Source organism: Pteronotus mesoamericanus, unplaced genomic scaffold (assembly GCF_021234165.1).
Source record: "Pteronotus mesoamericanus isolate MK-2021 breed Mesoamerican mustached bat unplaced genomic scaffold, CSHL_Meso_final contig_25, whole genome shotgun sequence".
Lineage (NCBI taxonomy): Eukaryota > Metazoa > Chordata > Mammalia > Chiroptera > Mormoopidae > Pteronotus > Pteronotus mesoamericanus.
The window spans coordinates 39,682,166-39,707,212 of record NW_026555105.1 but is presented as its reverse complement, the minus strand read 5'-3'; the positions used below and the strand labels follow the sequence as shown (position 1 = coordinate 39,707,212).

General features: G+C 37.5%; 1 protein-coding gene across 4 annotated transcripts in view; it reads left to right on the top strand.

The window, feature by feature from the left end:
• Positions 1–25,047, top strand: part of RALGAPA2 (Ral GTPase activating protein catalytic subunit alpha 2) — a 393,192-nt gene that overhangs the window by 128,769 nt on the left and 239,376 nt on the right. For all 4 annotated transcript variants that reach the window (XR_008529157.1, XR_008529156.1, XM_054574136.1 and 1 more), the window contains exons 10-14: positions 989–1,216; positions 6,834–7,001; positions 8,176–8,313; positions 11,579–11,727; positions 15,523–15,634. Coding sequence is in view for 2 of the 4 variants with exons in the window: in XM_054574136.1 (XP_054430111.1) it covers positions 989–1,216; positions 6,834–7,001; positions 8,176–8,313; positions 11,579–11,727; positions 15,523–15,634 (795 nt within the window). In the remaining 2 variants the exon portion in view is untranslated. The remainder of the gene's footprint in view (positions 1–988; positions 1,217–6,833; positions 7,002–8,175; positions 8,314–11,578; positions 11,728–15,522; positions 15,635–25,047) is intronic.

The window sequence follows — 25,047 nt, the reverse complement described above, 5'->3', positions numbered from 1 at the left end:
AATCAGCAAACCTTTGCTTCACAGGCCAGTGCTCAGTCCTCAGTCCACTGAGCCATACCAGCTAGGGCTAAAACATGAAAAGAAATAGTTTAATCTCACAAAAAAGAAGTGTATGATGAGTTTGGCTGACAGTATGGTTCATTCATGCTCTCCCCTTTTCCCTCTAGCAAATGTGTCTTCAGCTTCTCTGATAATTACAAGATGGGGCACTGTGCTCCTTGTTCATGTTCAGAGACAACTGAAAATACAAAACCCTTTCCTTTTGTCTGAGTTGTACAACTTAGGTTACCTGCCCACTCCCAGAACCATAACGAGGCACTGATTAGCTTAAAGCTGGGTGTGTGAATGCCACAGGAGAGAAGGACATGATTGCTTCCATGACAAAACAGAACAATCACTTGGTACTGTGGATAGGGTCAGCTTCCTGTGAGTCATGTGGGCTTCATGAGAAGAGGCATGCCAAGCACTGGGGTTCTGTCAGGGAGTGAAAATGGATGCTGGGCAGAGAACCGTTGTGCTCAGTGCTACCATACCCTTCAGATGACTGCACATAGAAATGGCCACTCACTGTAGAGACTATTAATATACCTCACAGTAAGCTGTTACATTAGTTGCTTATTGCCTCTGTAGCAAATTACCACAAATTTATTGAAACTTATTGAAAAAGCACAAATTTATTATCTTTCTGTTCTGGAAGTCAGAAGTCCAACTTTTTAGGCTGGTAAAATTTCACAGCCTTCCTCCCTGTAATAATTTAGTAGTTTTCCTATTAAAATAACTGAGTTGGGGAGAGGTCAGCCGGTGAATTGGAAAGTTGGTGAGTACAAATCCTGGAATCCCTTGTGCTTCTTGCAGTGCTGGTTTCTAGCTTATTGTCAAATTTATGGTAACCAGAGCAAGTCTTTAAAATAAAGCAAGTCTTCAGTTTTGCCAGGTGTTCTTGAGTGCCAAAGAGGGTGACTCAGAAGTGGTAATGACTTTCTTCCAGACTGTTGGTGGTGGTGCAGTGCAAGAGAGGGCACCAGAGCTGGAGGGTGGCGGGCCTGCAGAGCCGGACAAAAACCATTCTAACAGCAGCACCTTGTCAGACCGGAGACTCAGCAACTCTAGCCTTTGTAGCATTGAAGAAGAGCACCGAACCGTGTATGAAATGGTGCAGCGGATCCTCTTATCAACTCGAGGTTATATCAATTTTGTGAATGAAGTATTTCGCCAGGTTAGTGTGTATGTGTGTGTGTGTGTTTATGAAATTGAAGAGATTTTTGTTCTTCTCCTTTTACTCATAGTACTCCAAGAAATAGTGTTGTTGAGTTGGGTTAAATTATAGGACTGAATGATCCCTCTGACCTACTTTTGTCACATGAAGTATTGTGATTTTGTTTCATTTGTGAATTTTTTTATATTGTATTTTTGAAGAATTACTACATGTGGAGGGAAAATTTTATATTTGAGCAAAATCATTCCAAAATACGTCAGGTTTCCGTATACTTCAAAGCCAGGGGTAGGTGGGAGGAAAGCCATTCCTGCATACACAGGAACAAATGAACAAGGAAAGAACCCAGGTCTGGTATTGTTCCAAGGGCCTAAAATGCTCTCTAAGGAGCTCAAGATTTCTGCAAACAGTTGTATTTGCCCTGCAGAAGCCTATGGCATGCACATATGATACACATATTTCTGGCATAAATGAAAAAAGGTGGGTGAGGAGGGCAACAGGGTGCAAGCAAGAAAGAAGACAGAAGTGATAAGAGGCCAGGAGAAGGATTGATGAGCAGCTATGAGCAACAACCAAGGCTAATTCTGCCCCCGAGGGGACATTTGACAATGTCTGGAGACATTTTTGTTTGTCACAGCTGGGGAGGGGGACAGTGCTACTGGCAGCTAGTGGGGGTAATAGCCAGGAATGTTGTTCTACAAGCACAGGAGAGATACCCTACCCCCACCCCAGCAAAGAATAGTCTGACCCAAAATGTCACAGTGCTGTTGTGGAGAAACTGAGCTATAGCCATCTGACAGAGGAAGCAAACAATATAGTTAAGAAGGCAGCTGCTCTGTAGTGTGGGATGGAGCCCCTGGCCACCAGTATCTTGGTACTAGTGCCCTGGAAACAGAGAGCATGGCTCTTTTGTGCACCTGTGTGTATGATGGGGGGAATAGTTGTTTTATCCATGTACCAGAGCGGAGATTGAGGCCCCTGAATGGTAAGAAGCAGCAAATCCTGTACATACATGAGTGATACATATGCACCATGAAGAGACAAGATTTCCAGTTAGTAAATGATCGACCCTTTTACTTCTGAGACTTCCATTAAAGAAAAATCAACCAAAAATGAAAGTCCCAACATAACCTGCAACAATCTAGAGGTTTACTATATTTTTATATTTTAATGAATAATAAAATTTTACTTAAGAAAATGTTTGTTTTATCTGTAATTAAAATTCCCCTTATAATAAATATATTTTTTCTTATTCTGTGGCCCACACTACCTTAGTTCTTCTCGCTTCCTGACTGTGTTTTCTCTCTCTCATTTGTTTTTGTCCCTCTTTTTGGTTTACCCCAAATTATAAGAGTTGATAGAAATTTTGAGCTTGAGCCCTTTCTCCTATAACTCTACTCTTGCCTCGTTGAGGCCTTCAACTGCTTGTCCAGTGCCAGCAACTTCTATTGCATGTGATTTCCAGGCAAGTCTTTTGTTTAGACCTTGTTTTTTAATTCCATATTCCCTTTAAAATGTCCACTTATGATCTCATCTCATGAGCACATTCCTGTGATCTCATGAGCACATTCCTATGCTATCTTCAAGAACACAAGGCAAAAAGTTATCTCATTTTCTTCCCTAATATCAACTTCTCCTTACTAGACTGCTTCTATAAAGGGACCATATTCTTGGGTTCATATTCATTTTAGCCCTCCTGGGCTCCTTACCCTCTCCTCCTATGAGCTATCACTGACTGACGAAGTTATGCAGGAAGCTTTCTCATTCCCTTTCTCTCCTTTCCTTTTGACCATGGTTACCAGTAAGCTTCTTGGAGTCCCACACCTTCTGTGTCATCCTTTTCTAGTCTGTACTATATACATCATGCTGCCAAAACATTCTATCATAATAGTCCATTATTTAAAAATCTACTACCTTCCCTATTAATGTTGCCAGAGCAATGCATCAGTTGTGCACATGGACAGCAACGATTTAATTTGAATTGAAATAGTCAAGATCCTAGAGGGAAGATGATCAAACTGTACAGATTGCTAAACAGATTTGAATATTAAGAAAATGGAACTTTTCCACATTAAAAATGGTAACAATTGAAATATTATAGGAAAAACTCAATGGTAAATTTAATAGCAGATGAGATACAGCTGAATAGAGAATAAACTGGATGATGTATCTGAAGAAGTTATCCTGAATGTACCTCAAAGAGAGATGAAAAATGTGAGAGGTTGAGACATGGAGACTATAGTGAGAAAATACGAAGTATGTGTTCAACTCTCCTCTATCCTTATTATTTCTTGTCTGCTGTTCTACCAGTTACTGAGAAGATCCTAGTCTGACTGAATTTGTCTGTTATTTCCTCAGTCTATCAGTATTTACTGTATATATTTGAGGCATAATTAATAGTTGCAGTACAGATTTAGAAATGTTATGTTAGTTTGAATTGAATCTTTTATCATTAAGAAATTTCTCTTTTTACCTCTAGTAATGCTTTTGTTTCCTCCTCAAAGTTGATCTTGCCTGATCTTAATATAACTCCTGTGGTTTTCTTTAAGTTAGTATTTGCATGGCATATCTTTTTCTATCTCTTTACTTTCAACCTACACACATCCATATGTTTTGATGTCCTGTTATAAATGGCATGTAGTGTTTTTAATACTCTTTAAAATCCAACCTTATAATTTCTGTCTTTTATTTTGAGTATTATTCCACTTTGGAACATTATTCACATCAGTTCCATTCAAATAACACCTGATATAATTATGTTTTAAGTTTATTGTCTTTCTACCTTCTAGTTGTCTTGAATTCTTTCAGGGTAATTGTTTTAGCATCCCATTTTTCTCCTTCAGATTAGTATTTTTGCACTCATTTGTAACTTTTAATGGTTGACAGCCCACATCTGTAACTTAAAAATCTAGCATTAATTTCAACTTTCACTCTTAGTAAGCACTTTCATTTACTCCTCAGGTTGTGCAGTTGTTATGTATTTGAATTCCATGTCATAGATAGATAGTGTAGTATATGTTATATACCTATAAATATATACATATATTATCTCTTTCAGAAGTATTATAATTACACAATTTATTTTTTATTTTATTCTTATATATTTATGTGTATTCTTTACTGGGATTTATCCAAATAATTACTTTTTTATTACATTTTATTCCTTTCCAAATCTCTGGCCCCGGATTATTTTCCTTCTGCCTAAAAATAAAATAACTTTTACTATTTTCCTTAGTTCAGATATCCTGGTAAAATTTTTATTTTTTTGTCTGAAAATGTGCTATATTGGCAGCTGCCTTCTTTCTGCATATTGACTAGTTTGTTTCATGTTTTTGGCTTGCATTGTTTCTTTGAGAAGTCATGCTAAGTCATTTGGTTCCTTATTTAGAAGAAATGTATCCTTTTTTCCTCTGGATGCTTTTAAGATTTTCTGATTGTCTTTGGTTTTCAGCAGTTTTACTGTAATATACTTTGCATATATCCTGCCTGTGTTATTTTGTGATTATTGAATCTGTAGATTTATATCTCTTAACAGTTTTGGCAAAAGTCTCAGCCATTTTTTCTTTAAATATTATTTCTGCCCCTTTTTACTAATCTTTCCTCTGCATCTCCAGCCATGTATAGGGTAGCCTTTACATTGTATTCTATCTTTTACCTTCTCTTCTGAGTTAGCCATCCTTTTGTCTCTCAAACTTCACTCTGGATGTTTTCTTCCAATATATTTTATCTAGTTTTCTCTTCAGCTGTGTTTATTCTGAGTTTTTAATTTGTTATTTTTTTCAACCCCATTTACATCTTTTTCTGATACTTTAAATTGTCTGTTGTTTATTTTGGTTTATTAATATTGACTTCTTTTCTAATATTTATTTTTATCAATATGCTACATGTCATTTTAACCAGACTGTTCATACAAATAATGTTGGTTTCATTATGATTTTGTTTTCATCCAGAGAGGATTTATATTTGCTTTCTGGAAGGAGGATAACATGATATGCCTTGCTGTTGGATTGGGGTTACATAGTTGTCTGCATTTGTCAAAACTCATCAAATGGTCCACCTAAGCTTTGTGCATTTTATTGTTTATAAATTTTACCTGAGTATGATAAATCAATTTTGAATTCTTGTCAGTGATATGCATGCTGAAATGTTTAGGGGTGCTAATTTCTGCAGCTTTTTTTGAAATGTATCAAATAAAATGAATTGAAAGGATAGATAAAAGGGTGTATATTGACAGATGTGTGATAAAGCAAATATAGCAAATGCTAATGGTGGAATCTAGGGAATGGATATATGGATAATCATAGTAAAAATCTTAGAAATTTTTATATGCTTGAGAATATTTGTAATAAAATTTTGGAACAAAATTAGAATGGGACATCAGTGTATTTTTTGTTAGACTCTGCTTTTGTTGATCTTTCTTGCAACATACGTCAGAATATTTGATACATTGATATGTTGTAATCTTGTTATAACAGAAACTTCTCTACTCTGGAATTTCATGAGACATGACCAGCAGCTATGCAGATTTATATACTACATAAACCCTTGTTGTATTGAACTCTGCCTCTAACTGGATCCTGAAGCATGAAGCTTTAGGATAGTATTAACACAATCTCTGAAACTTGAGATCGAGATCTGCATTAATTACTTAACTTCATAACCTTGGACAAATATTTCAGTAGTTTTGAGTCTCATCTTAATTTTTCATCTATGGAATTAAAGCATTCATTGGCATGTTGAGTACTTCTTTGTATTCACCCCTCATACAGAAGTATTTCTTAAAGCTGATACTAAAAAGGCAAATGTACTTTCCTTTTAGATTTTTCAGATTTATTACATTACATAAAAATTCTTATGTAGATATGTAAGGAGATTCCTTAATGTCAAGTGTACTAAATATGTATAATGCTATAACTGGCCAGTGCTCTCATTAAAGTTAGTATCTGTACACAGTCGTGTGCTGGTAAATATTGAACAACTTGCTCTCAAAAAAAGAGGGGAGGGAGGAAGAGAGGAAAGGAAGGAAGGAAGGAGGAAAGAAGGAAGGAAAGGGAAGGAAGAAAGGAAGGAAGGAAGGAAAGAAAGGAAGGAGAAAAAGAGAAAGACAAAGACAAAAAAGGAAAAGCAAATGGTAGGTTTGGCAGACTTCTGTGGTGTAAATACTTTCATCTTGGCTAATTCCAGCTACCAACATGGACATCACTGAACATGGAGTTGGAAGGAGATGTAATAGTTGGCTGCAACCGGCTGTACTAGTTTGTTATCTTAAATCTATATCTGATTCATTGGGAAAAGTTCCCAGTTATACAGTTATTATTGTTTATATCGCCAACTAGACTATATAGGTGTGCATTTTGGTTAGATTTGTGGAAAAATTATTCAGAATATAGAAGTTATGTTTGAATTGCATTATATTTTCTAGTGCAATTAGGGAAATGCCTTTTTCTTCAGATAAGTTTGGTGTCCACAAAAATATGTAGCCCTGTATAGTGTATTATGTGCCGTATGTTTTAAAGGAAAGTCTGAAATTAGTGATGATGATTGGAAATGTCTGTCATGTATCTCTGTAGTGATCTAAGCTTATGTGGAATTAAAGGGAGTTTTTCTCTTTTCGTTTCAGGCATTTTTGTTGCCTTCCTGTGATATAGCTGTAACAAGGAAAGTAGTTCAAGTATACAGAAAGTGGATCCTCCAGGACAAACCTCTGTTCATGGAGGAACCAGATAAAAAGGAAGTTGCCCAAGAAGATTATGAAAAATTAGGATTTTCTGAGACTGACAACAAGGAGGTAATATTTTATCACTTGTTTCAGTTGGGAATAGATAGATACAGATATAGATATAGACATAGACATAGACATAGACATAGACATAGACATAGACATAGACACACACACACATACACACACACAAACACATAAATATAAGTATATAATTTTTTTTTTAGCAAAGTATACCTGCTAAGTCATAGATCCCAGGTGGGTGGATCTTTTTTTATCATGTCCTATACTCTCAAGTTTCTGAGGGAGTCCTGAGGACCTGTCTCAATGAGGCTACGTTTGTGCCCTATTCAGGGTCATCCATTATCTAACTCTCAAGCTAGGTCCACATGTGCATTGCAGCTTCATTATTCACCATTGCACAAGAGTTATTTAATAAACTATCATATTTTACACATCTCTGTATGAGCCTAAAAATGTCACTGCCTTTTCGTTGACATGTTTAAATAAATAACACTTGAGAAAGTAAATTTAGAATGTTTTGGCAGCCTTTTCTTGCGTAGTGGCTGGTTCCAAAAGCCATCCAGATGTAATACACTTGAAAGGACTAGATCAATAATGAGTGTTATCTCTACCATAAGTAAGCCTCACTGCAGGTTGGGTGCTGTTGTTAGAGAGTGGATGCTCTCAGAATGGACCTCTTAGTCTGTGCTTGATAAAGCTACAGGCTGGCTTAATATAAACAGAGTGGGACCTCTTCCTGAAACACAAAAGAAACTTCAATCATATTTATATTTCTAGCATGCTATTTTGTAGTCTGAAAAATATTATTTCTAAAAGAAGGTATTTGTCATAGCAATTAACAAACATTTAAAAATATTTGTAACCAAAGGCATATTACTTTTAAATACCTGTATTAATAATTATATAATTTCTATTTTTCAATATTGGTGAAATCATTTTAATAACTAGCCAAGAGGTCAAAACAATAGAGAAGCAAATGGAATTAATCACACATTTTAAAGGTTTATATATTACATGCTCATTTAGTCATTGTTTATTTCTTCAACACATACTAACTGATAGGCTATAGTTTAGGTGCTAGAAGTAGAGTGGTGAACAAAATGGAAAAAAAAACTTCCCCTTCTAGAAGCTATTCTTGTGAATTCTGGTTAACATAAGGAATTAAATATTTGAGTACGTGTCTTTTTCTTCTCTATTAACTGATTATTATTTTCTAAAGCCTGCATTTGAAAGCTCCGGTCATAAGCGATCTTCGAGTTGGGGACGAACATACTCCTTCACGAATGCTGTGAGCAGAGGGTGTGTGACAGAAGAGGAAAATAAGAATGTGAAAGCCGGGGCCCAGGCTATGCTGCAGGTATGTGGCTGGCCAGCCAGAGACATAAAGGCCTCCATTTGGAGTCAGTTTGAATGAACACTTGTATACTGAGATAGTGTCCTATAAAGTATGGTACTATTTTTAGCCACGTGTCAGTAAACAGCTCTTACACTCATTCTGAGTTTTCTTTCTGATTTATTTCTTTCAATTTGTAAAGATTTTTTTTTCTAGTTCAAGGAGACATATGAAGTGGTTGTACATTTTTAAGAGTGATTATTATATAGTGAATGTGAAGTGCCTGAGATTTAAATCTTCAAGTATCTTTGTTACATATATGGGCAATTAGTTACCTGTACTTTAATTTTTGGTTGATTATATAATCTTATAAATAATATTCCTCTTAAAAATTGCCTTTATTTATGAAGGATGATGATTAATGCAATAATTTTTATATAGTTACCTGAATGAATTTATGAAATAGAAACGATACCATCTGGGAACATTGGAAAGAACAACATTGGCTCATCACTTAATTTCCCCAGTCGTCAGAACTTTATCTCAGAAATAGGGATTGGGAAATTACCTCTTGGTCCCAGCCAACTTGAATGTTGTTATGAGTATAAGTGAAAACACAGGCTGCCTATCCTTCCCATGCTTTCTGGCACTCCATCCTCCCTCCCATATCCACATTTATGGCTAAGTCCAGTTAGGCTTCCCACACAGAGCACAGACTTGGAGTCTGGGGATGGCATGGGCATGGATGGCATGCATGTTACTCAATTTTCAGTGACACTGTGTTTTATCATCTGTCTCTTGTTAGGATTTCTTATCATGGAATCCTTTTTGTTTTCAGGTTAATTAGCAGTTTAACACACTGTCACTAATGAATATTCTCATTTTTCTTTGAAAATTGAGAAATAATTTCAAATTAATTTTTAAAAAATCATGATGATTTTACTTTAGTAGCTTCAAAGAAATTTGGTAAAGCTCTTAAATATAACCCCTGTCCCCACCAAAGAATTGCATTTAAAAGCTCCTGTCCTGAGTCCTTTGGTAGCCCCCTCCTTCAGGTGAATGCTTGAATACCATCATCATCATCCATCCCAGTGTCGGCCAGGTTGCAGGTACCAGTTATCTCCTTGGGTTCAGAAGAGTGTTACTTGTTTTCTGAAAGCATAAGTTACATCTACTTGGCTGAACCAAGAAAAAATTTTCCAATTTATTTTAGCACTACAGATTTTTAAAAATTTAATTTGGATTTAAATAGCTGTTTTTATTCTCACTGTATCTAGTACCAGAGCCCTTTGCTTGGTTCATTAGGAAAGAGTGTCCAAATGGAGGTTTGATAAGGTAGTACTCTTCTATAGCTGCTTTTCACAAGTACGATGTGGACATACTAATTTTACTAATTTTGTTTATTTTTATCTTCACATTACTAACATGGTCATAAGAAATATTCATGTAATTGGCATTTTCATATTTTTTTAATAAGTAAAGTGAAAAGAAGTAAAATGTAAATGTAAAAAGTAAAATGTTAAAGTAAAAAGAAAAAAGTAAAATATTTATATGGAAAATAATACAGTAATTAATAGTTAGACAAAAATGAACTGTATTTCACATACTTATAACTGTAAACCTACTTTGCCTCACCCTATATATGAAAACCTCCTCAATTTTACTTGGAAACATGCAAAAGTTTCAAATTCACATGAAGAAGCCAAATAACAGTGAATGAAAAGAATCTGTATTACAACATGTCACCTATGGCAAACTTCCTTTAGAAACATAGTCACTAAAACTGCTTTAGTTTGTTAGTCGAAAGTTTCTTTGTTTTTTTTTTTTTCTTACTTGAAGGCTAGTGAATTCTTTACCATTACTATTATGTTATCAACTATTATGTTGCTTATTTAGTAATTTTTCCTAGAAAATTGGGGCATGATATCTTTTTAATGTTGTGTAAGATAATTTTCTAGACTGTCAACATTTTTGTTCATACACTTGACTTTTGAGTATGTTCATTTCTCTGCTCAGTTTTGCATGTTTTTATATGTTGCATTAATGGATTACGTACATGGGTGAGCCAAAGAAGTTCTCTTCATTCCCAAATCCTTCAAATTTATACAGTTGAACACAAAGGATACCTAAGATGTAATACAGCTCTAGATATGTGGAGCAGATCCATCCACATTACCAGATTGACAACTCAGAATCTCCTAAATTGAGGGTTTGCTAGTGTCGTATGTCTAAATGGTAACACATTGTCAATTTATTGTGCCCCTAAGCAGTAAACTTATCACATGAGAGCCTGGGTCACTGCTTCTCACAATTTTCTACTGAAACACCCCTGATGTTAGAGGACAGTGAACAAGTATCCTAAAGGTTTGTGGCAGAGCATAGATTGGTTGGGCAATTTTATAAATTTTTTTCAAAATCTGTTTTTAATCTTAAGAATTCACTGAGGTTTTATATTCTACTACCCAGTAGAGTTCTTGTATTAAAAATATATGCTCACAGTAGATGTGCAATGTCAATCGTGTGGCTTTTATTTCCTGGCATGCCACTGCTCTTAGAGGTCCTCACCCTTGGGTGGTACTGACCGTGCCTCCTGTCAGAAGTTGCTCATGTGCTGGGAGATGCAACAATAATCAGACAATTCTTTCCAGCCTCTTTCTGACCACAGTGTCTCTTCCTCTTCCTTCCACACCCCACAGTTTCTCAACCAGAGACAGTGATCATATCTTATCATTTTTTTCTCTCTGTTTGGAGAAGATATCAAACAAAGGTCTTCAAAAGCTTTTCTGGCCCTGTCTAGTGTGGCTCAATTGACTGAGATCATCCTCGCAAGTATAAAGTCACCAGTTTGATGCTGGTTCAGTGCACATGCCTGGATTGTAGGCTCGTTCCCTGGTTGGGGCATGCGTGAGAGGCAGTCGATTCATGTTTTTCTCACATATCAATATTTCTCCTTTCTCTCCCACCCCTCTAAAAATAAATGAATAAAATCTTAAAATAAAATAAATTTTAAAAAACCTTTTCTGATTCATACAATTTCTAAAGTCGCAATATTAATAATATGTAATAGTAATTTTTTTAAGAAAGGTCTTTAAGATGTCTCAATAATTGAGTGATTATAAGAGATAAATGAAAAAAAATCTTCAGTATGTGTTGGTACCATATTTTTGCCTTAATTGAAATAACTCAAAGGTGATTCATTGGTAAAGTAAAATTAGCATCATTATTTTTAAGCAGAATTTGTTCATATTTATGTTTAATATTTTCTAAAGGAAAATTTGTTTATTTTAAGGTATTTTTGACAAATGCTGCAAATGTCTTTTTGCTGGAACCATGTGCTGAAGTTCCCATACTCTTGAAAGAACAAGTTGATGCTTGTAAAGCTGTTTTGATTATTTTTAGGCGCATGATAATGGAACTCATAATGAATAAAAAGACGTGGTGAGTTTATTTCAAATTAATATTGTAAAACAGTTCTGCTTTTCAACATAATTAAAATGTTATAGCCTTCATTTATTATATGGATTTACAGTTACCAATAAGATGATAGTCTTTTGTAAAAGCTTCTGTGAATTATGAAGAAGGTAAATATTTAGTACTTTGATAATTCATTTATTTTCATTATTGGTTTTTAAAATGTTCTTGAATTAAAAGTAAGTAGTCAAATTACTTTAATAGTAGACTTTTTCATTTTAAACTGATATCAGTTTTGTGGAAAAGCTGTATAACTGAAATTTTATAATACTGGATTGGCCCAAAATTTCATTTGTTTTTTTTCCATAAGATGGCTCTAGTAGTGCTTAGTTGTCTTTAACTTCATTCTAAACAATTTTGTTAGATTGTATTGTGATAGCTGTCATATCAGTGGTGCATTTTTAAAAAACGTATCAAAGTGGCAAATTTTTGTGTAGCAATTTTAATATCAAAGATGGAAGAAAATATGCAATATTTTTGGCATATTATGCTTTATTAGAAATAAAGAAAGGTAAAAACACAACTGAAATGCAAAAAAAGATTGGTTCAGTGTATGGAGAAGGTGCTGTGACTGATCAAATGTGTTTCAAAGGTAGTTTGCAAAGTTTTGTGCCAGAGATTTCTCGCTGAATGATAATACTCCATGGTTGGGTAGACCAGTTGAAGTTGATAGTGATTAAATCAATACATTAATTGAGAACAATCAATATTATACCATGTGGGACATAGATGACATACTCAAATCATCCAATTTAAATAAAGTTGTTGGTGAAAATGAAAAATGTGTCTTTTATTTTATGGAAAAACCCGTATGGATTTTTTTGGCCAACCAGTACATTCTTCATAGGCCCAGGAGAATTTATTAATTACTCCAAAATGCTGTTAACTGACTTTCATTTCTTCAAACTTGAAGTTTTAAATTCATTTGGAAAAATATTATTTTAAATGTAAATTGTCAGAGTGACTGAGTCAAAAATATCTTGGCATTGTTAAAATATGCTTATTCAAAGTGTTTTCATTTTTATACTTCATTTGTGTTTGGTGTTTTTTATAATATCCCTAAACATTAACAGTACATTTGGTCTTTTTCCCATGCCCGTGTCCCAAGTGAATACCTACATAGCACTTTGGCTTCTGAGGTATTCTTAGAGGTTCTCAGCCACACACTAGAGCATCTCAGAGCTGCTTTCTACTTCTTTTTTTTCTTAATGCATCACAAATACAGCCTCTCAGTTCTCCCTTTAAAATGTCTGTCGACTCCATTTTTTGCATGTTCCTTTTACCCAGCCACCATTCTCCACTGCCCTCAGTACTCACCTGGGTACTGTCAGTGTTCCTCTTGGTGATCTTTGGCTGTGGCTTTCAGTTCACTGAGGCCACTGCAGACCAGCATCAATGGCACACTTCCTTCATGCAAATTTTGGGGGTCTTTGTTACCAGGCCTGTGTTCTGGATGCATTTCTAGACATCCTTGAGCCCGCACAAAGATTGCTTTGGAAAGATCTGTCTGCAGATTGTGGAAACTAGAAAAATGAGTTAGGATTGAACTGGCAGGGGCCTCAGGGGCAATGGAATCCAGCCCTTTTCTTTTTCAGGTGAGGGAAAGGTAGGCCTAGAGAAACCCTGTTTGCAGATAGTTTACTAATAAAGAAACTACAAGCATCAAAATGATTATTTTAAGATATAAATTCCACTGTCATCTTTCCCAGACTTAAACTTAGAAACTTAGCCCTGTTTGCCAAGAAGCAGTTGTTAAAGCTCAAAATAATTAGAGTGATAATATGATTTAAACAAAGTTAAATGCTGTGTCAGTATTATTGAAAGTGATGAGAAATACTGGTATGCTTTGAACTGCAGCATCTGCTCCTTGATACCAGTTATAATAATAGTATTTTTGATGTTTTTTTCTTTGAAAACTCGATGAATTCAGTATATTATTGTGTCAGGAGTTTTTTGATATTTTTATAAGCTTTTTTAGTGAAAATTTTAGAAAAGGAAATTATGCAATTCCTTTCTGTTCCTTAAAATTCAGAAATTTCCAGGTAAAAGTATAAAATAAAACCAAATATAGAAATAGATGATCCCTGGCTGGTGGTGTTCAGTGGATTGAACACCGGCCTGCAAAGAAAGGGGTGGCTAGTTGATTCCCAGTCAAAGCACATGCCTGGGTTGTAGGCCAGGTCCCCAATATAGGGGGTGTGCGAAAGGCAATCACACATGGATGTTTCTCTCCCTCTCTTTCTCCCTCCCTTCTCCTTTAAAAATAAATAAATGAAATCTTTTTTTTTAAAAAAGAGAGAAAGAAAAGTTGAAAATACTCACCAAAAAATAGTCCATAGAATATATAAAGAGATGTGCCTTTAATGTGAGCAGACAGTGGTGACACTGGAGACTGCCCTTCTCTTTATCTATGATGGGTCTGGGGACTCTGAATGTGGTGAGTGACAGACTGTCCCCTGCTCTGCTCCATTTCTTTCCTTACCTCTTCACAGTCACTGTCCACTCCATGCACATGTGCCCATAACTCTATACCTTGATAGGTCTTCTTATTCCCTGCTCCAGAATCCATAGGCAGTATATAAGACAAGCAAACAGGTAGAACAGAGTGCAATGAGACTGTATGCCAAAAAATAACCCTACAACGAAAATTTAATGGGGTCTCAGATGCAAATAGGGCAGGAAATCCCTAAAGGTCATAGAGATTTAATGAGATTCAATGTCATGGTGAGAGAAGATACTGTCCTGATATGTAGAAATATGAGAAAAGTATAAAGGAACTGTGATTTAGAGATCTCATCTGACTTGGACTTTGTCCAGCTATCGATTTTATCACTAATGAGCAGTAAGGCCAAGGAGAAAGTTATAAAGATAAACAAATGGTTAGTAAGATCTCAAAGAAGTTAAAAGGAACTGAGGTGATTTCCCTCAGAGAACAAATAGACTGTCCTATATACAAAAGATAATGTGTTCTCAGATGGAATTTGGGATAAAAAAAAGTGAGCACTCTGATGAGAAGAATGTAATTTAGCTGTAAGAAGGAAAAATGCCCATTAGCTGTTCTGAAGACCTTATTACTGTAATAATTAGCAGTGTTAGTCTGTCTCTGTAGTGCTTTATCCTCTTCAAAGATCTTTTACATAAAAACCCCTTTCTGCAAGGTACACTGTGACTAAAGTGTCATGATTGCAGCTGTCTCAGTTACGCTCTGTGGTACAGAGTCAGAATCTTCCAGGCACAAAACTCCTCTAAGTGACCAACAGTGACCTTTCCAAACCTTCCTACCTTAAGAGTACTGTGGAGTTCGGTTATACTATTATGCTGACTGCATATCTCCCCAGAATGAAGACCAGAAAGTCAGTTTTATTTTCTGTCACAAAGATAGATAAGGAGACCTTAAAGGCTAAATAAAATAATGGATATGGAAATTAAAGGGCGCTGCATAAGTTCAAATAGGCACATTTGGAGAAACAGTCTTGTCTCCCTTCTTGCAAGGGGAGAATAATCAAACCAGGACAGTACCTGTTTTATCCTGCCTATTAATGTTGTGGGCTTGGGAGGCATATTTTTAGAACTGTTGTAACATAAGGTAGCTTATTTTGATAGAACATAGTATTTGCTATGTAATTGACATTCTAATTTTTAATAATTTTGAGTAATACATGTTTACCAGTGTTGCTGAATTCTTAACAGAATTTCTTGCACCTATAAATTAAAGTGCTTTGGAGATGTGATTAATATGAGCTTTTATTTTGGCTGACCCAGGGAACAGATGTTGCAAATACTACTCAGAATAACAGAAGCTGTCCTGCAGAAGCCAAAGGATAAACAAATAAAGGACTTGTTTGCCCAGAGTTTGGCAGGGTTACTATTTAGGGTAAGTCTTTTTTATTAAAACACTGCAAATGCATAAAATGAATCAGATTTTACATCAAAGTAGTTTTAATCACTGAGAATTTTAAGAGTAAAAATTAAACTAAGTTTAAATTTCTAGAAATTTAATTAGAAATTTTCCTTAGTTTTGTCATGAAAGTTGTAATCTATTCTTTACAGTTAGTTCAGGGCTTCTTTTATGCCTTACTTCTTTGCCATTTACTTCCTCTTTTTATTTGCTTGAGGTTGGTAGAAATTAGGAAAATACCAAGAGCTGATGGCTTTGGTGGATAGTCAGGCCAATTTGAAGGAGGTAAAGGATGAACAGAAACATGGAATGGGAATAAGGTCAGGAGCAGTGTAGGCTAGAAATAAAAATGTGAGTGTCATTGCTGTGTTGAACAATTGTGTTTAAAGCCACAGGATCAGATGGGATTACCTGGGGAGAGAATTTATGTCATAGAGAGAAGTGGGCCATTTCTGTGATTGGTGAAGGAGAGGAGCCAGCCAAAGATACTGAGAAAGTGACCAGGGAGCTAGGAGGAAAACTAGAGGAACATATGTCTGGATGCCTGGAGAAGAGTATTGGTTAAGAGGGGAATGGCCAGTGGACCACTGACTTTAGCAATATGTAGGTGGTTGAGAATGTTTTAGGAGACTGAGGCCCATTTAGGGTGGATGGAAGAGAAAATGGGAGCGAGGCAGTGGAGGTTGAAAGGTTTTGCAGAGGTATTGATGTGGAAGGGAGGAGGGAAAGGAAACTAGCTGGAGTAGGCAGCATACTTAGAGGGCAGAGTTTAAGGTGGTTGGTGTTAAAGTATGTTTGCTTGTTAGTGGGGATGGTTTAGCAAGGGAGAAAAAGATAGTTTGTGGGAGTGGGAGGAGTACTACAGAAATGAAGTCCAAGATGAGATGAGGAAGGCTGGGCTGACTTTAGGAGATGTCTGTTTTTTGTATCACATATAATGAGAAGGGTCAAGAAATTTGACATCACCCTGAGGAGGAGAGACAAGAAGGCAGATAATAAATAACTGCCTGGAAAGTGGAAGTTTTAAAAGGTCCTGAGGGCACTAGCCTATTGCAACTATTAGAAAGTACTAATATTTATGGGATACAGAGAATTATGAAGCATTATGAAAGAAACAGTGTGAAAGGACTCTGGAATAATGTGACATTCTACACAAAGGCATTAGTACAATAGATGAGCCTGACTGAATACTTTAACATGAGAAAGAATGGTGGATTATCAGCTGGAAGGGACAATTGCAGGGAGATGCTAACTTATCTCTTCAGTTGATGTGAATGTGGTTTTGGAGGATATAAAGAGCATATCTAGAATACAGGTAGGATATGTAAGTGAAGGTGATAAAAAGAGAAATTAGTTCTTTAAATAAAGCAGATTATCCCCATTGTTAAATAAGAAAACCCAATGGTTCATATTAATTTTTAATAATTTAATATGATTGATGGTCTTGACCTGATGAAAAATGCATGAGAAGCTACAGAAATAATTGGCCTGTTTACTCACTTGCCTCCTGAATAGTCTAATCACTTGGACTTTGATTGCCTTGTCTAGCTATTGGATATATGTAGTAGTCTACACATCCTTTTGCGAGTGTCATATTTTGCTGTCCTCTTGCCTCATGATAGTGGTACAAACCACTTGCTTTGCTGTCCCCCTGGAAATAGATACTCTACTCATTTTGCTCTGACTTTGGCAAAGCATCTCACTGTCAGTACCATCTTAATCTCTCAGTCCTGATGGGACTGGTGCTGCCAAGTGATAAGGACTGATGTCAAGCTCAGGCTGGTGGGTACTTAGGCCTTATTTGTCACCATTTGCCTGGCCCTGCATGTATGTAATAGAATCAGAGTGAGAACTTGTCACCGAATTAAGCAAGACTGTTGTGGAGCTGTGTTTTTTGTTTGATTGGTTTTGTTTTGGGGGAGAAAAACATTTCCCTCCTTAATGGAAAAATCTTGTCAGATCTTACTTGAAGATTAGATTTAAGTCCATGATTATTAATGATTTTGATGTTGTTTTATTATTATTTTGGCAGTGGTTAGATGGGTCAAGAAGAATGCTTAAATTAAGAAATAGCCATAAGTCCTGACTGGTGTGGCTCAGTGGATAGAGTGCCAGCCTGTGACCCAAAGGGTCTCAGGTTTGATTCCCCATCAGGGCACATGCCTGAGTTGTAGGCCAGGTCCCCAGTAAGAAGTGCATGAGAGGCATCCACACATTGATGTTTCTGTTCCTTTCTTTCTCCCTCCTTTCCCCTCTTTCTAAAAATAAATAAATAAAGTCTTTTTTTAAAAAAAACTAACGATAAAATCGTGGAGAGAAGATGAGCTTTTGGGAGTTAGTCTTTTTTTTTTAATGTTATCAATCCAATTTATTAATTATTTTCACAGTGAGGTGAAGGGAGAAAGGCCACATCCTTCCACTGCAGACCCTCTGACCATCTTGACAGTTTCTGCTCTTTCTGGTGCCCTCAGCTCTGCCTTGGTTTCCCTACTGAGACGGGGGATCTTCTGCTGTCCTATGTGCCCTGAAACTAACACCCAAGAGGAGGCTGGAAAATCCTAAGAGAGTTTCTCAGCTGCTCCTAAGGCACAGCCAGGGACAGAGAAGTCATAAGGATCAGGACAAGCAGGGTAAGCTGTAGCAGAGGTAGGACAGACTAAAGTCCTTTACTTCAGAGGGAGGAGCCACACTGTGGAGGGAAAATAAACAGAGGAGCCCAGGGCAGTAGTCCAGGCCCCCCAGGGGCACACTGATTATAGATGTAGCAGGTGAGTGGGAGCCCCAGCACATTGGCTCCAGGCCCCTTTCCCACCAAGGGAAAGATGCTTGTAGGCCTTGTTCATCTACTCCACAAAGATTAAACTGAACACGGTGTTGGGGCCTAAGTGGGCATAGTATGGTGTAAATCCCTTTCACAGGTTGAAGAAGACCTCATAGCGAACGACCTTCACCAGCACATCCAGCCTGTTTTTGTATTCTGGCTTCCCATCAATCATTTGCATGTTCTGGTTCTTGACAAAGCCAATGGGCATGGAGGCAGCAGTAGGGACCAGGCCACTGAGCATGCTGGCACAAAAGTGGCATAGGATCTTGTCCAGGAAATAGCCTGAGTCCAGTAAGAACTGCTTGGATTAAGAATAAGAGGCAAGCTGGGCGGCATTGACGACAGCTGCCCAAGCCATGGTTGGGATGCAGCCCCTCCATAACGTGGGGACCCCTCCTCCCAGGAAATTCGAATCAGGGCATTAAGCACATTTTTGTAGCCAAAGCACTGGTCAGCTGAAAGCAGGCCATTGGCCACCATGTGGATTAGAGCCATCTCAGTTGATGTTCCTACAAAGGTACCAGTTGCAGCTGTAGTCATGCTAATCAGGACTTTCAACAGAAAGTCGGGGGTTATACCATCATCCCCAGTCAGGCTTTGAAATAGCACAGTATAGATGCCAAGGCAAGTGGTGGTGTTAGTGGTCTGGCACTGTAGGGAAACTGACAGCCTGGTGTAAATGCTCCTCAGCTCTTCTGCCTTAAGGATACTGGTTAGGGCATGGAAGATGGTTTTAAACTCTTGTGTCTTGGCTTCTTTCCCTGCTCAGCTGCATCCAGTACTTCACCAGGTCCAGGGGTTGCACAAAAACTGTAGCTTCCATCCTGGCCAGGCCCCCAAGCAGGAGCTTGACCAACTTAGGGGAGGTACAGGTATCCTGTCTATCCAGGTGGCCCCAGGACTTGCCATCACCACTGTCTCTTGATGGCCCTCGACACATGGTCCCATGCATGCAAGACCCCTCTCATGCCCCAGGTGACACCTCATGTGCAACAGGGGCACAGGTGCACATACACAGCCCCATGGCTCTCAGGTCAGGGAGTTAGAGTCTGGGTTCTGATTGCTGCTCTGGCATTTCTGGCTGTGTGGTATGGAGTAAATCACTTCACCTTTTTGAGTCTCTTCCCTAATCTGTCACAATCAGGAAAGGATTCCTTCCTATCTTGCTGGGTTATCCTAAGAATGAGAGTGGACTTATTTGGGATATATGTTCATCTTTTGACTTCTCAAGTGCTTTTGTGAGATCCAAGGGTGGGTGGGAAATGTGAAAGGTTTGTACAGGGATGCCAGGCTATCAAGTAGGCATCATCTTAGTCCCATAGTAAAATTAAAATCTGCCATCTAATTATTATTCATTTGGTCATGTGGACTGTCTACAATTACCAGATACTTAATTTTTTTTTTTTTAGAGAGAGTAAATAAAATTTGTATTTGGAAAAATATTTTAGGATCCTTTTGATTATTATCTACTTGTTTTATGGGTTCTTCTGACCATTCAGTATATAATTTGATTTGTGACAACATGAAAAAAAAAATAAAAGAGCCTCAGATCCATACCAGAAGTCTTTAAGCAAATGGAGGACATTGAAAAAAAAAATGTGATTAATTAACCAACTCCCCAAATGATCAAGCACTTGGAAAGTTAAACACCATCATGGCTTTTCTGGTAGAGTCTGTGGGGTTATCTATGCACGCTATCATGTCACCTACAAACAATGACAGTTGTACTTCGTATTTTACAATTTGGATGCATTTTTATTCTTTTTCTTCTCTGATCACTGTGGCTAGGACTTCCAATACTATGTTGAATAGAAGTGGTGAAAGCAGACATCTTAGTCTTCTTCCCAATCTTAGTGGGAAGGCTTTTAGTTTTCCCTGTTGAGTATAATGTTGACTATAGGTTTTTCATTTATGGCCTTTATTATGTTGAGGTATGACCCCCCTTTATTCCCAGTTTAACCCCCCTTTATTCCCAGTTTGCTGAATGCTTTTATCATAAATGGATGCTGTACATTATCAAATGCTTTTTCTGCATCTATTGATATGATCATGTGATTTTTTTCTTTCCTTTGTGTATGTGATGTATTACGTTTATTGATTTGTGAATATTGAACCATCCTTGCATCCCTGGGATGAATCCCACTTGATCCCGGTGGATGGTCTTTTTAATGTATTGCTGGATGCGGTTTTCCAATATTTTGTTGAGGATTTTAGCGTCTATGTTCATCAGTGATATTGGCCTGTAGTTTTCCTTCTTTGTTGTGTCTGTATCTGGTTTTGGGATTAGGATGATTCTGGCCTCATAAAAAGAGTTTGGGAGACTTCCCTCCTCTTGGATTTTTTGGAATAGTATAAGAAAGACAGGGGTTAGCTCTTCCTTAAATATTTTGTAAAATTCTCCTGTGAAACCATCTGGTCCAGGGCTTTTGTGTGCCAGTTTTTTGATTACTGCTTCAACTTCACCAGCTGTTGTCGGTCTGTTCAGACTTTCTGCTTCTTCTTCATTCAGTGCTGGAAGGTTATATTTTTCAAGAAATTTGTCCATTTCATTGAATTTTTCGTATTTCTTGGCATGTAATTGTTCATAGTAATTTCTTACAATCCTTTGTATTTCTGTGATATCAGTTGTAATTTCTCTTTCATTTCTGATATTGTTTATTTGAGTCCTCTCCCTCTTTTTCTTGTCTTGCTTAAAGGCTTGTGGATTTTGTTTATTTTTTAACAGAACTAGCTCCTGGATTGGTTGATCCTTTGAATTGTTCATTTAGTTACTATGTCATTCAGCTCTGCTGTAATCTTGATTATTTCCTTCCTTCTACTTGCTCTGGGCTTTGTTTGTTGTTTCTCCAGTTCTTGAAGCTATAAGGTTAGGTTGTTTATTTGAAATGTTTCTATCTCTTCTATGTAGGCCTGTATTTCTTTGAACTTCCCTCTCAGCACTGCCTTTGCTGTTTCCCATAGGTTTTGGACTGTTGTGTGTTCATTTTCATTTGTTTCAAGAAACTTTTAGATCTCTTCTTTGATGTTATTATCGACCCATTCATTGTTTAGTAGCATGCTATTCAGTCTCCATGAGTCTGAATGTTTTTGAGTTTTTTCCATGAGGTTGGTTTCTACTTTCAGCCCTTGTGGTCTGAGAAAATGTTTGTTATGATTTCAGTTTTCTTGAATTTGTTGAGGCTTGTTTTGTGCTTTGTCTTGTAGTCTGTCTTTGAAACTGTTCCTTGTGGATTTGAAAAGAATGTGTATTTTGCTTCTTTGGGATGAAAGGTTCTGTTTATGTCAGTTAAGTCCATTTGATCAATTGTGTCATTCAGTTCCACAATCTCCTTGTTGATGTTTTGTTTGGAAGATCTATCCATTGTTGAGAGTGTGGTGTTAAAATCTCCTATTATCAGTGTGTTGCTGTCTTTATCTTTCTTGAAGTACTCCAAGATTTTCCTCATATATTTGGGTGTTCCTACATTGGGCGCATATAAGTTTACAATGTTTATGTCTTCTTGATGGATTCTTCCTTTGAGTATTATGAAGTGTCCTTCTGGGTCTCCTTTTATGGTCTTTGTTTTGGCATCTATTTTGCATGATATAAGAATTGTTTTCCCGTCCATTTGCTTGGAATATTTTTTTTCCATCGTTTTACTTTCAGTCTGTGTAGGTCCTTTGTTCTGAGGTGGGTCTCTTGTAGGCATCACGTGTGTGGGTCATGTTTTCTTATCCATTCAGCTACCCTATGTTTTTGGATTGGGACATTTAATCCATTTACATTTAAAGTTATTATTGATAGGTACTTATTCATCTTTTTCTCTTTGTACCTGTGTTCCTCTCTTTCTCACTGTTTTTCTTCATCTTCTTAAAACAGTCCCTTTAGCATATCTTGCAATGCTGGTTTGGTGGAAGTTTATTCTTTTGCCTTCTTTTGTCTGCGAAGCTCCTTATTTTGCCTTCCGTTTTAATTGAGAGCCTTGCTGGGTAGAGCAGTCTTGGCTACAGGCCTTTGCTTTTCAGTACTTGGAATATTTCTTGCCATTCCCTTCTGGCTTGCAGTGTTTCTGTTGAGAAGTCAGCTGCTAGCCTTATCGGGGCTCCCTGATATGTTACTACTTGTTTCTCCATTGCCGTCTTTAGGATTCTCCCTTTGTGTTTGATATTTGCCATTTTAATGATGATGTGTCTTGGAGTGGGCCTCACTGGGTACCTTTTGAATGAGATGCTTTGTACTTCCTGGACTTGCGTGACTTTTTCTCTCCTCACATTAGGGAAATCTTACATTATTTTTTGAAGGAGGTTCTCTATCCCTTCCTCCTCTTCTTCTCCTTCTGTTGTCCCTATTATACAGATATTGTTATGTTTCAAGTTGTCCTGCATCTCCCTAAATGCTTCTTTATTCTTTTTGAGTCTTTTTTCATTTTCTTGCTTTTTCTGGGAGCTTTGTTCTACTTTGTCTTCTGGTTCACTGATTCGATCTTCTGGTTCATCTAGCCCGATTTTGATTCCTTCTACTGTGTTCTTCAATTCAAAAATTGTATTCTTCATTTCCTCTTGTCTCTTATTGATGGTTTCTATGCCCTTTTCATGCTGATATGGTTTGCAGCAAGTTCCTTGCACTTTCCCTGTAGTTTTTGGTAATTCTCTCTGAGCTCACTGAGCTCATTGAGCTTCCTGAGAACTGTTGTTTGATGTGAATATCTGAGTTTATTTGCCTCTGTTTCATTTAGTTCCCTATCTGAAGATTCCTCTTTTCCCATCGATTGGCAGGGGGCGGGGGTGTTTCTTTGTCTTCCCATTATTTGTGAGACTCTTCTTTTTTGCTTCTACTTCTTCAATTGATCTGTCTTGATTTTATTACTTTGTGTTGTAAACTTCTATGGTAGGAGACTGCTGTTTTTTCTTTCCGGATCTGCCTCTGCTGATGTCAGATGTTGACCCTGTCTGACCTTAGGCAGTCTGTTCAAGACTTACAGACACTTACTGTCTGTGGCTGTCTCCTTCAGCTGTTAATCTAGTCACTATGCACTCAGCAGGCCAGCTTAGACAACACAGGGCAGGGCGGAGTCCTTCCTGGGGCCGGGGCTATTGGGTCCTCCTATGCTTTTGCCACTCAGGGGATTGGTCTGCCTGCGTAAGATGGGTGCTGCTGTATGGGGAATGAGTCAGCACCTGGTGCCTATCAGCTGCTCTCTCAGTGCTCTCCCCAAAGCATCCATCTCCAGACTCTCCTTAAGTGTCTCTAGACCATTTGGCAGCCCCTTTCGCCAGGGATCTACTATCTCTGACTACTTCTCTGTAATCAGCAGTGGGGCTTGTGTAGCACTGCTGGTGCTGAGTCTCCTGGGGGCGGAGCTATTGTGTCCTCCTAACTGCTTCCACTCAGAGGAGTGGTCTGCCTGAGCACGATGGCTGCTTCCATATGGAGGAGGAGTTAGCACCGGGGTCTCACCACCTATTCCCTCAGTTCTCTCCCCAAAGCCTCTACCCCAAGTCTCTCCTCAGGTAGCTCCAGCCCACTCTACCCCCGTTTTTGCCAGAGCCCAGTGTAAGTGGCTGGAAATAAAAATTTATGCATTGGCCCTTTAAATGGCTCTTTGTGTCTCCAGCCACCTGTCTCTGGCAGAGAGCAACCCTGCTGCTTTTCACAGGTGTTTGGTATCTCTGTACTTTTTGGACTCTGGTGCTGTAGACCTGAGATCCCCACTTATGGTTTAGAGCCTGCTCATCTCAGGGTATACAACAGGCCGTTTCAATATCCTTCTGGTGCTGCCGTCTGTGGGCGCCCTGCTGGCCTTCTCAAGTCTGTACCACACCCCTTACTAGTTAGTTTGTGCTAAGCTGATTCTTCTGTCTGTCTGAGGTAATAAGGTTCCTCTCTTGCTACTGTTCAGTTTTTTGTTCCAGGTGATATCTCCAGAATTTTGTTGTAATTCCAGATTTTTCCTGGGAGGAGGTCAGTGTGACTTCCACTCACTCCTCTGCCATCTTGATTCTTCTGAGACTCTTTGTTTTTGCTTCTGCTTCTTAAATTGATCTGTCTTGACTTCCTGACTTTGTGGTATGAACTTATATGGTAGGAGACTGCTATTTTTTCCAGATACTTAATTTTTTTAAATTTTAATAAGGAGTTCATTAAATGGGACAGGATATTTTAAGTTGCTATTTTTATTTTACCTTTCAAAAAAAATTTTCTTTTAGTGTTTATTTTTTTTCTCTATCAATAGATAATTTGCGCGTGAAAATTTTCTTCAAATGATCGTTGAGTTTTACTTAGCTTTAAATACTTTCCAAATAATGGTGATTACCATAAATGAGGTTTTAATCTCTTGTCAGTACTGTGACCTTGTGCCCAAAGCTATTAAAGTACAATATATCAGGAAATTTGGACCACGATCATTCTATAAATAGTGTGAATCTTTACCTTGCAATTGTGTAGTCCCCTAAGTATGGGATAAATGTAGAAATTTGTTGGTTAGGAAAATGTATGTAAGAAAAAGAGTAATTTATAAATGAAAGGTTTTTTTGTACATCCCTTATTGAGAAGGTATATTTCATGAAACATTAATTTCAGTGCCAA